At 35.7% G+C, this 16119-nt stretch overlaps 1 protein-coding gene across 1 annotated transcript; it reads right to left on the bottom strand.

Moving 5' to 3' along the window:
* Nucleotides 1–14665: 14665 nt before the first annotated feature.
* On the bottom strand, nt 14666–15637 carry LOC101901044 (microsomal glutathione S-transferase 1). Its single transcript, XM_005188597.4, has 3 exons — nt 15402–15637; nt 15121–15203; nt 14666–15034 (listed from the first exon to the last, which is right to left on the bottom strand). Exons 1-3 carry the CDS (start codon nt 15540–15542, stop codon nt 14782–14784), a joined length of 477 nt encoding a protein of 158 aa, XP_005188654.1. The 5' UTR covers nt 15543–15637; the 3' UTR covers nt 14666–14781.
* Nucleotides 15638–16119: the final 482 nt, after the last annotated feature.

Below are 16119 nucleotides of genomic sequence, written 5' to 3'. Positions count from 1 at the left end.
TAATCAACTATGATGATTTTCTAAAAGACTTTCTGGGGAGGAGCTTGAGATCAGTTATCGTGGATCGTTGGGGATGACCGTGAGACTAAAAATTGCGGACATTTTGCAAAGGACTTTGAGGCTGTCAATTATGAATCTTTATACAATTTCTTGGGGAGAACCTTGTTACCAGTAATCCTGATTTTTTGAAGAATTTCCGGAGAGAACGTGATAATTTTTAAAGATTTTTTTTTCTAAGAATCAGATTTGGATTTTTGAATGATTTTTGTGGGAGAACGTTGGAACAATGATGTTGGATTTTTGTCCAGTAGTAGTAGATCATGAATCGCGTAAATTATTTGCGGAAAAGCTTCAAAACACCAGTAGTTTTTTTTGGACTGAACAGGAGTCAATAACCATAGATTTTTAAGGAATTTTAGGAAATAACCTAGGAAATACGAATCGTGAAAATTTTGTACGGGGATTTTTATACCCTCCACCATACATAGTATGGAGGGTATATTAATGTCGTCATTCCGTTTGTAACTCATCGAGATAATCATTTTAGACCCAACAAAGTATATATATTCTATATATATATTTTTTTTTCTTGATCAGCGTAAAATTCTAAGACGATAAGACGTCTGTCCGTTCGTCCGTCTGTTGTAATCACGCTACAGGCTATACGAATTAAGATAAAAAGCAAAAATTTTGCTCAGATCTCTCTCAGGTCAAGTTCGAAGATGGGCTATATCGGTCCACAATATCGTATAGCCCCCATATAACGGTACCCCCCGGTATTCGGCATTTTATTGATTTTAGCCACATTTTTCAATGGAATTGTCTGAAATTCTACAAAAGGAGTCCCTTGTGAGCATTTTACCCCCCTCAAAAAGAATTGTCTATACAGGGCCACGATATCGTGTATCCCCCATATGTCCTAATTCGTTCCAAATGGTGGAAGGTATTCAAAGTTCGACCTGGCTGAACTTACTGCTTTTTTACTTGTTTTTTTTTTTTTTGATTAATTTTTTGAAATTTTAATTTTGATTTTTTTGGGAATGACTCATTAACCATATATTTTTAAAGAATTTTACGAAATAACCTTGGAAATACGAATCGTGAAAATTTTTTCGGGGCCCTTTGTTGATTTTGAAATGATTTGGTTTTCTTTTTTTTGGAAACTACCTTGAAATCAATAACCTCAACTTTTTTTGAGAAGACTTTGAGGCACCTAACAAAAATCGTGGACTTCAAAAGGATTTTTGAGGGACTTTAAAACTTCCAATCGTGAATTTTTACAGTATATTTAAAAAAGTATACATACGATTACCAATCGTGAATTTTCGAAGATTTTTGTAAGGAGATTGCGACCAATAATAGTAGATTTTTAAAAGTAATTTGTGGAGTAGTTTTAGATCAATAATCATGGATTTTTAAAGAATTATTGGGGAAAATAGTCGAGCAGTTTTGGAGATTTTTTTGAGTAAAATCTTGAGAATTATTTTGGGGAGAGCATTAATACCAAAAATTTCAATTTTTAAAAAATTATTGGTAAGGAACTTCAGAATACTCGAGAATTTCTAAAGGATTTTTGGGGGAAAATCATGAGACCAATTATCGTGGACTTTAAGAAAAAAATTGGAGAGATTCTTGAGACCAATAAACATGAATTTGTTTATATGAAAAGACTTCCTGCTTCTGTTCGTCGTCATAAAAAGACCTCCTATTTCAGCTCATCTGAATAAAGAGCCTCATTTATATAAATATATAATATTTGAAATCGTCTTAATAAAGGTTTCCTTTATTTCCTTATCTGTATGAAGACCAGTCTGTTCACAAAAAAAAAGACTTCATCGTTTGTCTTTTGAAAAATCAGCTCATCCAAAAAAATGTTCCTACCTTTAGGGTTTCTTTCATACTCTGTCTTCTTTATCATTATTTGGACTGCTTTCATAATTTGAAAAGGCACACATACATATGAACGCATCTCAATCAATTCTAAGTCTTTTAGTTTTTTTCTTACTAAAGTCAGACATTTCATCACAAGTGTCTGACCTTGAAATCAGTTTTGGTAATGCGTACTCCAGCAAGATTTTAGGAAGGGTTTCTATCTATCTCCAAGCTATGTATGAAGAATGTTTTTTCGTTGTTGCTTTGTTTGTCGTTTTTTTTTTATAAATATTCATGAGTTATTCACTGGAATCGCGTAAATTTCATTTTAATGACTACAAAAAACGCAAAGGGTTTGTTTCACGGTCTGGGAAGTCATAATTGCTCTTCAAAAGTGAAGTCCAGCTTCAGAATGAGGGGGAATTCGGCTGCAGCAGCAAAGTTAGTGGACAGTGGGGCAGATGGGATGCATATGATGATCCAAAGGGGGATTTTTGTTAAAAAAGTTCTGAATGAAGTTATAATCTCACGAGGTGTGGAAGGATAATTAAAAATGGGGTCATGATGTAGCCAGATATGCGACTGTTTCCTTTGAACATGAGGCTCGAAAATTGTGAGGGCCTCCAACATGAAAACTTGATGACATGGGAAAACCGACCAGAGGTTATGTACCCTCTGCTCCACCGTTCCATAATTATTTCTCAAAAAAAAAAAAGTATTCGTAATGCAGTTAAGACTTGCAGCTAAACAGCCCAGAATTATATAAAATCTTACCACAAGTGGATGAAAGAAAAAACTTAATATAATTTTAAAATAGTTTCACATCTCAGCGATCGTTTTCAGTTTGCGTGAAGACCTCAATGTGGTTACAATTCTCAACCAAAAAAAAAAAGCTAAGCCTACCAAACAGACAAGTACTAAACTGGTTGTGCGAGTTGGTTTTTTTTTAATTTTCTTAAAACCATTTTAAGTAAAGTTAACATTTTTTCGGTACAAAAATGGAAGCAGAATGGAAGCCAATGAAATTTGGAGTGATATTGATTGGGAGTTTATGGAAACTTTCCTCTTTTTCAGCTTTTTTTTAAAAGGCCTCTGAATTGTCGTTTGTGGAAAGATCAAAATCTTCAAAATGATATTTTATAAAAATGAGATATTAAAAATAGAATAAATTACCTCCAATTTTTATACCCTCCACCATACTATGGAGGGTATATAAATTTTGTCATTCCGTTTGTAACTCCTCGAAATACTCATGTCAGACCCAACAAAGTATTTATATTCTTGATCAGCGTAAAATTCTAAGACGATTTAGCCATGTCCGTCTGTGTGTCTGTCTGTCCGTCTGTCTGTGTATTGTATTCACGCTATCTTTCGAACAAATTGAGATTGAAGGCTAAATTTTTGCAGACGTGTATATTTGGGCAGGTTAAGTTCGTAAATGGACCATGTAGGTCCAAGTCATCATATAGCCTCCATATAACTCCTCCAGCGACATTATTTAACGGAATTGTTTGAAATTTGGTATTTAAAGTTCGTAATGGATACTACAGCCAAAGACAGAAAATTATCTGTGCAGGTCCACGTCTTCGTATAGCCCCTATATAACGGTATCTCCCTATATTCGGTATTTTGATGATTTTAGCGACATTATCTAACGGAATCATTCCAAATTTGGTGTTTGAAGTTTGTAATAGATACTGCAGCATAAAACAGAAAATGGGCCATGTAGGTCCACGTCTTCGTATAGCCCCCATATACCGTAACCCCCGATATTCGGTATTTTGATGATTTTAGCGACATTATCTAACGGAATCATTCCAAATTTGGTGTTTGAAGTTTGTAATAGATACCGCAGCATAAAACAGAAAATGGGCCATGTAGGTCCACGTCTTCGTATAGCCCTCATATACCGTAACCCCCGATATTCGGTATTTTGATTATTTTAGCGACATTATTTACCGGGATTGTTTCAAATTTCGCATGTTAAGTTCGTAATGGATACTTCAGCCCATGCCAGAAAATTGTCTGTACCCCCTATATTCGGTATTTTGATGCTTTTAGATACATTTGTAACTTCGAATTCAGCCCTTTTACCGTTTTTAACATACATTATAAACAGATTTTTCTTCAAGTTTCGCATTTAAATGTTGTGATAACTTATGACAAAAGTTGCCTATGCAGGTCCACGTCGTCGTATAGGCATTCGGCATTTTTTAATATTTTAAGAGAATTTTTAACGGATTTTATTATTATTTTTTTTTTTTTTTTTTTGGAAATTGCCAAATTTGTACCACATGGTGGAGGGTATTTAAAGTTCGGCCTGGCCGAACTTTCAGCTTTTTTACTTCTTCAATTTGCAGAAGTTGTGTAGGTCATAAGACTCGCAAATATACATATATTTCTTAAATTTTTAAAGGCCTCCAAAACTTCTAAAAATCTATCGCTAGAAGGCCTGCGAATTTAGAAATTTCCCAAAAATACAGTCTATGAAAGATATCTCCCTCAACCTAATTTTTAGTTTTTCTAACGATTGCCCTCTTTAGCACGCCTATTAGGATCATCTGCATCTAAAATGACTCTATTCTTTAACTCTGCTATCAGATACACTGTTTATGAAGGATATCGTTCAACCCGTTTCTACTGGCTCCTTTCTGTAGCTGTTGTCTAAAGGTTCTCTTCTTAAATTTGCAATGAGGGTCACTCATGGAGTGTATGATGGATGCAACAGAGAACTTTTAGAAATTCGTACTACAAGTGTACGAATATTATTAAAATGTACTACATTTGGTATCATTTCGATATATGTAAAAGCAAATTTGAAATGGGAGTCAAGGTTTAGGGAGAAGGGTCGATGTACAGGGTAAGATGAAAAAAACTGCAACCAACTTCAGACTGCTGTCATTTCTAAGCCACTCGTCCGACATCTGTTAAAATTAATCCAATGATAACTCATTATATTGCTTAAAAGCGGACAAAAGCATTTTGGTGAGAATTTTATAGAAAAAAGTAATTCGTGATGGAATTCAAGCGTGATAGTGTGATTTCTTTATATTTGGCTGGAAGACCCCGAGTGGCCATCGTTAGAGCACTCCAGCATTTAAATGTGAATGAATCTTTTGTGTCTCACACCATCGCTCGTTACCGTGATACTGGTAGCTTAGCCCGACGTCAAGGAAGTGCACGGAAGAAAACAGCAACACCAGCAGAAACTGTTCGAAAAGTAAAGAAGCGACTTGATCGAAACCCGCGTCGCAGTAGCCGAAAAATGGCTCGTGATTTGCACATATCGCAATATTCCATTCGGCAAATATTGAAAAATGAGCTCGGGGTGAAGTCGTTGAAATTCCAAATTGTGCAAGAACTTACACCGCAGCAAAAAGAAAATAGACTCAAAAGAGCTAAAGAGTTCCTTCGCTTGGCCGAAAGTGTTGAACTGCCGAATTTGGTTTTCTCCGATGAGAAAACATTCGTTGTCACCAGCAGTTTGTAAACAAACAAAATTGTCAAAAAGGTTAGCTGAAAATGTGCACCTTCGGTTGGCTACCAGAAGTGTCGATCGCCTCAAGCAAGCGCTTCGCCGGGAATGGGCCAAAATACCGCAGAGCAATATTCGAGCAGCGTGTGACGGTTTCATTGGCCGTGCGAAGGTCATAATTTATAATTTGTGAAGGTCATAAGATAACCTATTCGAACAAATCTAAACTTATTTTGAAATGTGATGCTATTTCCGACATTTTTGCCGATGGTCGCTCTCGTATTTATCGACCGTGGCATCTGAATAAATGCCGAATAATATAGCGAATATATTATGGAGGGTGTATTAAAGCCTTGGGCACGCAAACATTTTGGCCGCAGACCTTGGACATTCCAACAGGGCTCAGCACAATCGCACTCAGCACTCGGCACCCAAGAATGCTTACTAAATGGGGTTCCTCGCTTCATTTCCATCGCACAATGACCACCAAAATCTCCGGATACCAATCCATTGGACTATTGTGTCTGGAGTATTTTGGAAGGCAAGGTTGGCACTAAAAAATACCAAAGTGTCGATCACCTCAAGGAAATGCTTCGCCGGGAATGGGCCAAAATACCGCAGAGCAACATTCGGGCAGCGTGTGACGGTTTCATTGGCCATTTTAAGACCTAATTTTGTGCCAAAGATAACCTATTCGAACAAATCTAAACTTATTTTAAAATGTTATGCTATTTCCGATATTTTTTGCTTTCATTCAATAAAATTAAAAAAAAATGGAAAAATTATCGCGTTTACCTTTTTTATCTCACCCTGTAAGTATCTGGAATTGAGATATGTAGGTGGTGGTGTGTACTTGTAACTCTATGAAAAGTACTAAGTGGTACTCTATTTAGTATGGGTGAACGTATAGAGCTGGAAACCCGAAATTTTTATATTCATGTCTCTGTTGGTATCTGGGATTGGGGTATGGAAGTGGACTCCGAAATGTGCACAATAATTGTACGAAAAATACTAGATGCTTCTAAATTTGGTTTTGGGTGAAGGAATAGAGGTGAAATCCAGAAATTTGATATTCAGGTCTCTGTAGGCATCTTAAATTGAGAAAAGGAGCTGGTTTTGAAAATGTGTACTATAATTGTACGAAAAGTACTAAATAATTAAATTTGATATTGGATTAAGAAATAGTACTGAAATTCGGAAATTTGAAATATATGTCACTCCTGGTGTCTGTGGCTAAGACATGGAGGTGGTTTTGGAAATTTGTACTATAATTGTTTGAAACGAGCTAAGTGGTACTAAATTGGTTATTCGGTGAAATGTATGTACTATAATTGTACGGAAAGTACTAAATGGTACACTATTCTGTATTGGATGAAGGGATATATTTGGAATTCCCAAATTTGATATTAAAGTCTCTGTTGGTATCTGGAATTGAGATGTGGAGGTGGTTTTGAAATATGTACTATAATTGTACGAAAAGTACTAAGTGATACTGGGTAAAGGGATAGAGCTAGAATCCAGAAATTTGATATAAAGATCCCTGTTGGTATCTGGGATTGAGATGTGGAGGTGGGTTTTGGAAATGCGTTCTATTTTTTTACAAATATTTCAAAATAGGACTAAATTTGATATTGGTTGGACGAATAGAGCTGAAATCCTGAAATTTGATATAGATGTTACTCTTGGTGTCTGTGGCTATAATATGGAGGTATTTTTGTAAATCTGTATTATAATTCTGGGTCCATTGTGCAATGCTTTAAATTAATATCCTTCTCGGTAAAGTTCGAAATTAAAGTTTTTGAAGACTTTTTGCTGTGAAAGATAAAAATGTTCCTATTATTCTTTCCGAAGAAGGAAAAACTTGAATAAAATGGAAACCCTTGAAAGTCAGAAAATTTAGTACAATGTATGAAGTTTCGATTTAGAAATTTTGACAAACAGAACAAATTATGAATTTTAAGTACCAAAAAGGCCAAACACGGCCTATTGGAAATAATCTACAATTTTAGACTGGACGTTTCGACGACCAATCGGCACTAGTGTATTATAATACACAATTTTTTATACCCTACACCACAAGGTGGTCAGGGTATTATGTCTTTGTGCATTTGTTTGTAACATGGAGAAGGAAGAGAGATAGACCCATTGTTACTTTTGAGGATATCCATAGAATCACTTTCTGAGTTGATTTATGCATGTCAGTCCGCCCGTTCGTCTATCCATGTATTCTTGTGAACAAAATGCAGGTCGCATTTATTATCCGATTGAGATGAAATTTTGCAAACAACATTTGTTTGGCCCAAGGACGAACCCTATTGAATTTGGAGATAATCGGTAAAAATTTAGATACAGCTCCCATATATATTTTCGTCCGATTTGCCTTTTATTGTGCACCAAACGTGTAATATCAGCCCGAATAGTATAGAATTTTGCACATAAAACCAAATTAGGCCTGAAAATAAGTATGTCAAATTTGATCGAAATCGGTTCGGATATAGCTATAACTCCCATATATATTGTTCATCCAATTTGTTATTTTTGTCCTCCGCAGCCGTAATATACACTCTGTTACAACAATATTTGGGAAAATGTATCAAATACAGCTCAGAAATACATTTGCTAAATTTTATCGAGATCGATTCAGATTTGGATATAGCTCCCACATATAACTTCGTCCGATTTACCTTTGATTGTGCACCGAACGTGTAATATCAGTCCGAATTGGATGAAATTTGGCACTTACGGCCGAATTGAGTCTAGAAGGTAATATGTCAAATTTGGTGAAGATCGGTTCAGATGTAGCTATAGCTCCCATATATACTGTTCATCCGATTTGTTAACTTTGTTACCCACAGCCGTAATATGCATTCCGTAACAACGATATTCAGGGAAATATATCAAATACAGCACAGAAATACCTTTGCCAAATTTTATCAAGATCGGTTCAGATTTGGATATAGCTCCCATATATATCTTTATCCGATTTCAAATTAATTGTGCACCAAATGGACAATACAAATCCGAATTTAAAAGATATAAATGCTTCAGTATATTTAGTCTTTTGAACTTTAAATAATAATTATAATCATAGCGTGTATGAGTGAATTCTCCCATAAAAACTTTTAATTGTTATACCGAGCTCTACTAAATTAGCAAAGTGGTGTAGGGTATCACAAAGTCGGCCACGTCTGACTTTAAGACTTTCTTTACTGGTTTATTATGAAAATACGTTTATATACTTGTGGACAGAAATATTGGATATGTGTCCATTCTGGTTATACTTCATAGGCAAATATTTTGCTATTATTCATTCCGAAAAGGAATAACTTGAATAATATATTAAATCTTGATAGTCTGACAATTTAGTACGATATATAAAGTTTTGATTGAAACAAATTGTGCATTTTAACTTCGAAAAAGACCTAACACGAATTGTTGGAACGAATCTAAAATTTGAAGGTGGGCTTTTCTCTGACGAAGTAGCGGGCACTTACTAGAGTATAATAAAAGCAAATTTTCTTATTATTAGGCCCACTTTTCGAATAATTCCCATAGATCTACAAGCAATGTCTTTCAAAACGTTAATTATTTGGGGAATTCAATCACTGAGTCATTATGATGTAATAACAAAAATCCAATCACCCCACTTCACAATCCCTTTACCATATATAAATCATCGATACGTATTTTTCTTGTTTGCACATCAGCAGATCATTGGCTCTGAGTCAACGACAAAATTTGTACGTATAAACTCGTATCTATGTATGTTTGTACCCTGCGTTGAGACGATGTTGAACTTTGGAATCTGCTGGTTTACATTCAGCATCAGCAACCGCACGTATCGTCTTCTTCTTCAAGTGTTCATGTAACAATACTTTTTAACCGCTTACTTGGGAATTGTATTGCATTCTGGTCAAAGTACAAAACCAACCATATTGGATTGGATTATCTTGTAAGGGAAGTGACACAAATGACGATTTGCAGGGCGATGAAAGAATTCGTCATAAATATATGAATTACACTATGCAACATAAAAAAACAGTAAAGAAAGTCTTAAAGTCGGGCGGGGCCGATTTATGATACCCTACACCACTTTGCTAATTTAGTAGAGCTCCACATAACAATTAAAAGTTTTTATGCGAAAATTCAATCATACATGCCATGATTAAAATTATAATTTAAAGTTCAAAGGACTGAATATGCCGAAGCATTTGTACCTTTCAAATTCGGACTTGTATTGCCCATTTGGTGCAAAAATGAATTTGAAATCGGATAAAGATATATATGGGAGCTATATCCAAATCTGAACCGATCTCGATAAAATTTAGCAAAGATATTTCTGAGCAGCATTTGCTATATTTCCCTGTCGTTGTTACGGAGTGCATATTACGGTTGTGGGTAACAAATATAACAAATCGGATGAATAATATATATTGAAGCTATAGCTATGTCTGAACCGATTTTCACCAAATTTGGCATGATACCTTCTAGACCTAATTCGGTCGTATGTGCCAAATTCCATCCCATTTGGGCAAATATTAGACGTTTGGTGCACAATAAAAGGTAAATCGCACGAAGTTATATGTGGGAGCTATATCCAAATCTGAACCGATCTCGATAAAATTTAGCAAACGTATTTCTGAGCTGCATTAGATATATTTCCCCAAATATTGTTGTTACAGAGTGCATATTACGGCTGCGGAGGACAAAAATAACAAATCGGATGAACAATATATATGGGAGCTATAGCTATATCTGAACCGATTTCGATAAAATTTGGCATACTTATTTTCAGGCCTAATTTGGTTGTATGTACAAAATTCCATACTATTCGGGCTGATATTACACGTTTGGTGCACAATAAAAGGCAAATCGGACGAATATGTATATGGGAGCTATATCTAAATTTTGACCGATTATCTCCAATTTCAATAGGGTTCGTCCTTGGGCCAAACAAATGATTTGTGCAAAATTTCATTTGGATAGGGCAATAAATGAGAACTGTACTTTGTTTACAAAAATACATGGACAGGCGGATGGACGGACTGACGGACTGACATGCATAAATCAACTCAGAAAGTGATTCTATGCAGATCATCAAAAGGAACTATGGGTCTATCTCGTTTCCTTTTGCCTGTTACAAACAAATGCACAAAGGCATAATACCCTGACCACCTTGTGGTGTAGGGTATAAAAATGCTCATTTGGTTACTCTCTTGAGAGTCAAATTTTATGGAAAATTCTAAGGAATCCCAATCCGAAATTTTCAATAATGGAATATTGAGGGGAATTACTGAAAGTTTCGGATTGGGATTTCTTAGAACTTTACATAAAATTTGACTCTCAAATGATTAACCAAATGTGACTATTTGGCCCTTTTATTTTGAAATAAGGTTAAAAACTTCTTATATAGGGGATCGTTGTAAGTCAACATATTCCACAGACATATTTGTCAGAAAGTCCACCACAGGCCACAAAATACATGAACAGTCTAAATCTTACGTCAGGAATTCATAAATACTAATAACACATTATGAGTTTAAAGTACGGCTTTATATTGTATATATGTATATTTATGCAAAGTTGTCCGACAAATCATCATGGTATTTTTCTTTAAAAAATATTGTACCTAAATATATGAATGATTTGACACCAACAGAGACCTTAATATCAAACATGGATATTCCAGCTCTATACGTTCACTCAATACCAAATTTACTAACATTTAGTACTTTTTGCATAATTTAGTACACATTTCCAAAACCACATTCATATCTCAATATTAAAATCAAATTTCAGAATTGTACAGGATGAGATGAAAAAACTGCAACCAACTTCAGACTGCTGTCATTTCTAAGCCACTCGTCCTACAGCTGTTAAAATTATTCTAGTGACAGCTCAATATATGGTTTATAAGCGTGCAAAAGCATTTTAGTGAGAGTTTTCCAGAAAAAAAGTTATTCGTAATGGAATTCAAGCGTGATAGTGTGATTTCTTTATATTTGGCTGAAAAACCGCAAGTGGCTATCGTTAGAGCACTGCAGCATTTAAATGTGAATAAATCTTTTGTGCCTCGTACCATCGCTCGTTATCGTGATTCTGGTAGCGTAGCCCGAAGTCAAGGAATTGGATGGAAGAAAACGACAACATCAGCAGAAATAGTTCAAAAAGTAAAGAAGCGACTTGATCGAAATCCGCGTCGCAGTGGGCGAAAAATTGCTCGTGAGCTGAACATATCGCAATATTCCATTTGGCAAATATTGAAATAAGAGCTCGGTGTAAAGCCATTCCAAAAAGTGCAAGAACTAACACCGCAAGAGAAAGAAAATAGACTCAAAAGAGCTAAAGAGTTGCTTCGCTTGGCCGAAAGTGGTGAACTGCCGAATTTGGTTTTCTCCGATGAGAAAACATTCGTTGTCCAGCAGTTTGTAAACAAACATGATCGTGTTTACTTGCCAAAGAGGTCAGCTGAAAATGTGCACCTCTGGTTGGCCAACAGAACTCAAGCCCCGGCCATGGTGATTGTGTGGGGCGACACAGCCGGCCGTGGCATCAGACTAAATGCCGAATACTATCGATAAAATATTCTGGAGGGTGTATTAAAGCATTCCAACAGGAATCAGCGCCATCGCACTCAGCACGCGCCACCCAAGAATGGTTACAAAATGAGGATCCTCGCTTCATTTCCAGCGCTCAATGGCCACCAACATCTCCGAATACAAATCCGTTTGACTATTGTGTCCGCAGTATTTTGGAAAGCAAGGTTGGCACCAAAAAATACCAAAATGTTGAGCACGGGATTGGCCAAAATACCGCAGAGCAACATTCGGGCAGCGTGTGACCGTTTCATTGGCCGTTTGAGGACCATAATTCGTGCAAAAGGTGACCAATTCGAAAAATCTAATCTTATTCTAAAATTTGATGCTATTTCCGACATTTTTTGCTTCCATTCAATAAAATTAAAAAAATGTAAAAATTATGGCATTCGACTTTTTTGCAGTTTTTTTATCTCACCCTGTATATACCTAAAATGCAAGGATTCCAAGAAATCTTAAACCGTAACATTTCCAAAATGTGGGTGCGGGTAGAATTTGTTCCCTCTATTTATGTTACTTTGCGGTATGTGCATTCATAACACCGATGATTATTCTTATAATTATAGAAAAAATATAATATTATAAATTTAACAAGTAGTAGCAGTAAGTTCGGCCGGGCCGGGCTTTAAATACCCTCCACCATTTGGAACGAATTAGAAAATTTTCAAAAATAAAATCCATTAAAAATTTTGTTAAAATATATATATAAATATATAAAATATAAAATATCTAACATCGGAAGGTGCCGATATATGGGGGATATACGATATTATGGACCTATATAGACAATTACCTTTCAAGGGTTAAATTGCTCACAAAGAACTCCTTACGATTGGAAAATGTGGCTAAAATCATCAAAATACCGAATATCGGGGGGTACCGTTATATGGGTGCTATACGATATGGTTAACATATATAGATAATTCTCTATCAGAGGGTAAAGTGCTTACAAAGAATCTCTTGTTTACAATTTCAAACAATTCCGTTGAAAAATGTAACTAAATGTTGAAAATGTAACAAAATACCGAATATCGGGGGGTACAGTTACGTACGTACGATATCGTGGACCTATATACATAATTCTCTTTCGAGGTATAAAGTACCCACTAGGGTCTCCTTGTGTGGAATTTCAGACAATTCCATTGAAAAATGTGACTAACATCATCAAAATACCAAATATCGGGGGTACCGTTATATGGGGGCTATACGATATCGTGGACCGATATAGATCATCTTCGAACTTGACCTGCCTGCAAACAAAAGAGGGAGCTTTGCAAAATGTTAGCTTCCTATCCTAATTCGTTTAGACTGTAGCGTGATTACAACAGACGGACGGACATGGCTAAATCGTCTTAGAATATAATATAAAATATATATACTTTGTTGGGACAAACGGAATGACGAACTTAATATACCCTCCATACTATGTATGGTGGAGGGTATAACAAGTAAAAAAAATTAAGTTCGGCCGGGCCAATCTTTTAATACCCTCCACCTTAGGGTAAAAGAAACATTAGAAGAAATGTGGCAAAAACCATTAAAATGCCGATTATGGGGAGGTACCGTTATATGGTGGCTATACCAAAACGTGGACCTATAATTACAATGTTTCGCCACCGGAGCTGGAACCCATTATGACCCACAAATACCAATTTTTAGACAAATCAGTGAAAAAATGTGGCAAAAACCATCAAAATACCGAATATCGGGAGGTACCGTTATATGGGGGCTATATCAAATCATGGACCCATGCATGCAATGTTTCGCCACCGAAGCTGGAACCAATTATGACCAACAAATACCAATTTTCGAACAAATCCCTGAAAAAATGTGGCAAAAATCATCAAATTACCGAATATCGAGAGGTACCGTTATATGGGGACTATACCAAATTATGGACCCATACATGCAATGTTCCGCCACCGGAGCTGGAAACCATTATGACCCACAAATACCAATTTTTAGACAAATCGGTGAAAAAATGTGGTAAAAAAAACTAAAATACTAAATATCGGGAGGTACCTTTATATGGGGGCTATACCACAACGTGGACCTATACATGCAATGTTTTGCCACACGCTCAGGGACCCGCTATGACCTACAAATACCAATTTTAAGACAAATCCGTGAAAAAATGTGACATAAATCATCAAAATACCGAATATCGGGAGGTACCGTTATATGGGGACTATACCAGAACGTGGACCGATATATCTCATTTTCAATACCAACCATCCTAGACACAATGCAAATAGCTCTGCTAAATTTTGGAGCTCTACGTCAAATAATGTGGGCTGTATCGTGATTTCAACAGACAGACGGACAGACGGACAGACAGACAGACGGACATCGTTAAATCGACTTAGAATTTTATGCTGATTATGAATATATATACTTTATGGGGTCTAAAACGAATATTTAGGGATGTTACAAACGGAATGACAAAGTTAATATACCCTCCTTTCCAAGGTGGAGGGTATAAATATAATTTTATAAATTTTTAAAAATTAAAAAAAAAGTTATAGAAGAGAATTTTTTCTATTCTGCCACACACATGTATTGATCATTAGAAGCACAAACAATTACGCTTTTCAAATCCATATCTAATCAAACATATGCTTAGGTTCTAAAGAGCAACTTGGCAACTTTGTGAACCTGGTGTTAAAACCAAAATAAAATCTTCCATAACAAACAAACTGAAGTTAATTAAAACAACAAAGAGTTTATTTATTTATTTCATGGATTTTTATTTGAATTGTATTTAACAAAACAAAGCATGAGAAAAAATTTCCACTCATCGTATCTTTTTTGGCTTGTCTCTCTGCCTCTCTGTCATATCTAAACGTATTTGGCCATTTTGACGATTACACAAAACGTCATGTACAGGGTTATAAAGAAGGGCACAAAGAAGGCAATGGACCGCGATGGCTGTGGTACCGGTCGAAAGGCATAAATCGCTGTGTGAAATATACGCGATATGGCAACGATGCAAAATAATAAACGTGCCACAATGGCATTCGGCCCGGTTGTAATGTAGGCCAAGGCAATCAACAAATAGGGTAAAATGTTCTCCAAATCATTGCGATGGGCTCTGTTGGTTGGTTGTTGTTGTTGTAATATGCAAAATGTAAAATGTTAAAAAGAATGAGAACAACAAAGTTGAAAATGAATACCAACCTTCGAACACGTTCTACATCAGGATCTTGAAATGAAACTTCTGCTGCTTTGCTCAGTGCCAAATCCTCGGGATTGACAAATGACTGGAAAAAGGGTAACAAATTAAATACATTACAATGTTTTTGTTTAAGAAAGAGCATGTTTGAAAATTCCACTCTTTTTGATTCTTTCTTTTCAAAAGTTAAAAAAATTTACAAAAAAAAAAAAACATATATCCTATAAAAGAAAAGAAACGGATACCCCATATAGTCCAAACTTGTTCCTTGGGTGCATCAAATTACCTTTTTCGAAAATCGTCTCGCTGCAGTCAATAGCGTCATCAGCAGCATTTTCAGCACCAATAGGCCAGCCCAAAAGCAATAACAACAAAATACGGGATTATCAGACGATAGAAGATTTAGAGTACTTGTTACTTCTGCCATTCTAAAATAATGTCACGTCTTTATACGATCTCGTAGGCCTTATAATGGAAAAGGTTTTGCACGGACAGTTGAAGAGAAACTGAAAATTTTGCAATGAATAGCAGTTGCCATAGGTATAAAATATTAGTGAAAAATAAAAATGTTCCAGCATTTGTCACAATTCCCACACAAAGTGAACTCGTATATTAAGGTCAACACAACATAAGTCTAAAAAAAAGTAAAGCTGTGGGTGGCAGATACTATGGAAAATAACGGACCCAATGAGCAAGACCTATAATTAAATATGCACCAGCTATGTAAGAAAGCAATTAAAAAACTGGAAAAGAAAGGATAAAAGTTTGGCGCTGCCGACTACATGACACCCTAACCCACTCTGTATGTCTAGCAGACGGGATTCTCGTAACATCTTTACGTCTATATGGGGACTTTGTGAAATTAACGAAAAAACGATTAAGATGTGTGATGTTGGAACAAATAAATATTACTACGTGTATGTTTTGTGCTAAATCGTAGACATTATGCGATTTTTATGCCCTACACCACATAGTGGTAAGGGTATTTTATGTCTTTGTGCATT

Source organism: Musca domestica, unplaced genomic scaffold, assembly GCF_030504385.1.
Source record: "Musca domestica strain aabys unplaced genomic scaffold, Musca_domestica.polishedcontigs.V.1.1 14, whole genome shotgun sequence".
Taxonomy (NCBI): domain Eukaryota; kingdom Metazoa; phylum Arthropoda; class Insecta; order Diptera; family Muscidae; genus Musca; species Musca domestica.
Note: the sequence above shows the minus strand (reverse complement) of the source record. Positions and strands in the feature narration are given on the sequence as shown.

Bases quoted from the DNA above. Each gene is read 5' to 3' on its own strand.
- LOC101901044 (XM_005188597.4), bottom strand. From the start codon at position 15,542: ATGGCAGAAGTAACAAGTACTCTAAATCTTCTATCGTCTGATAATCCC. The intron at 15,204-15,401 runs GTAATTTGATGC...CCCTTTTTCCAG, and splicing joins CGAGACGATTTTCGAAAAAG to TCATTTGTCAATCCCGAGGA. The intron at 15,035-15,120 runs GTTGGTATTCAT...ACCAACCAACAG, and splicing joins GATGTAGAACGTGTTCGAAG to AGCCCATCGCAATGATTTGG.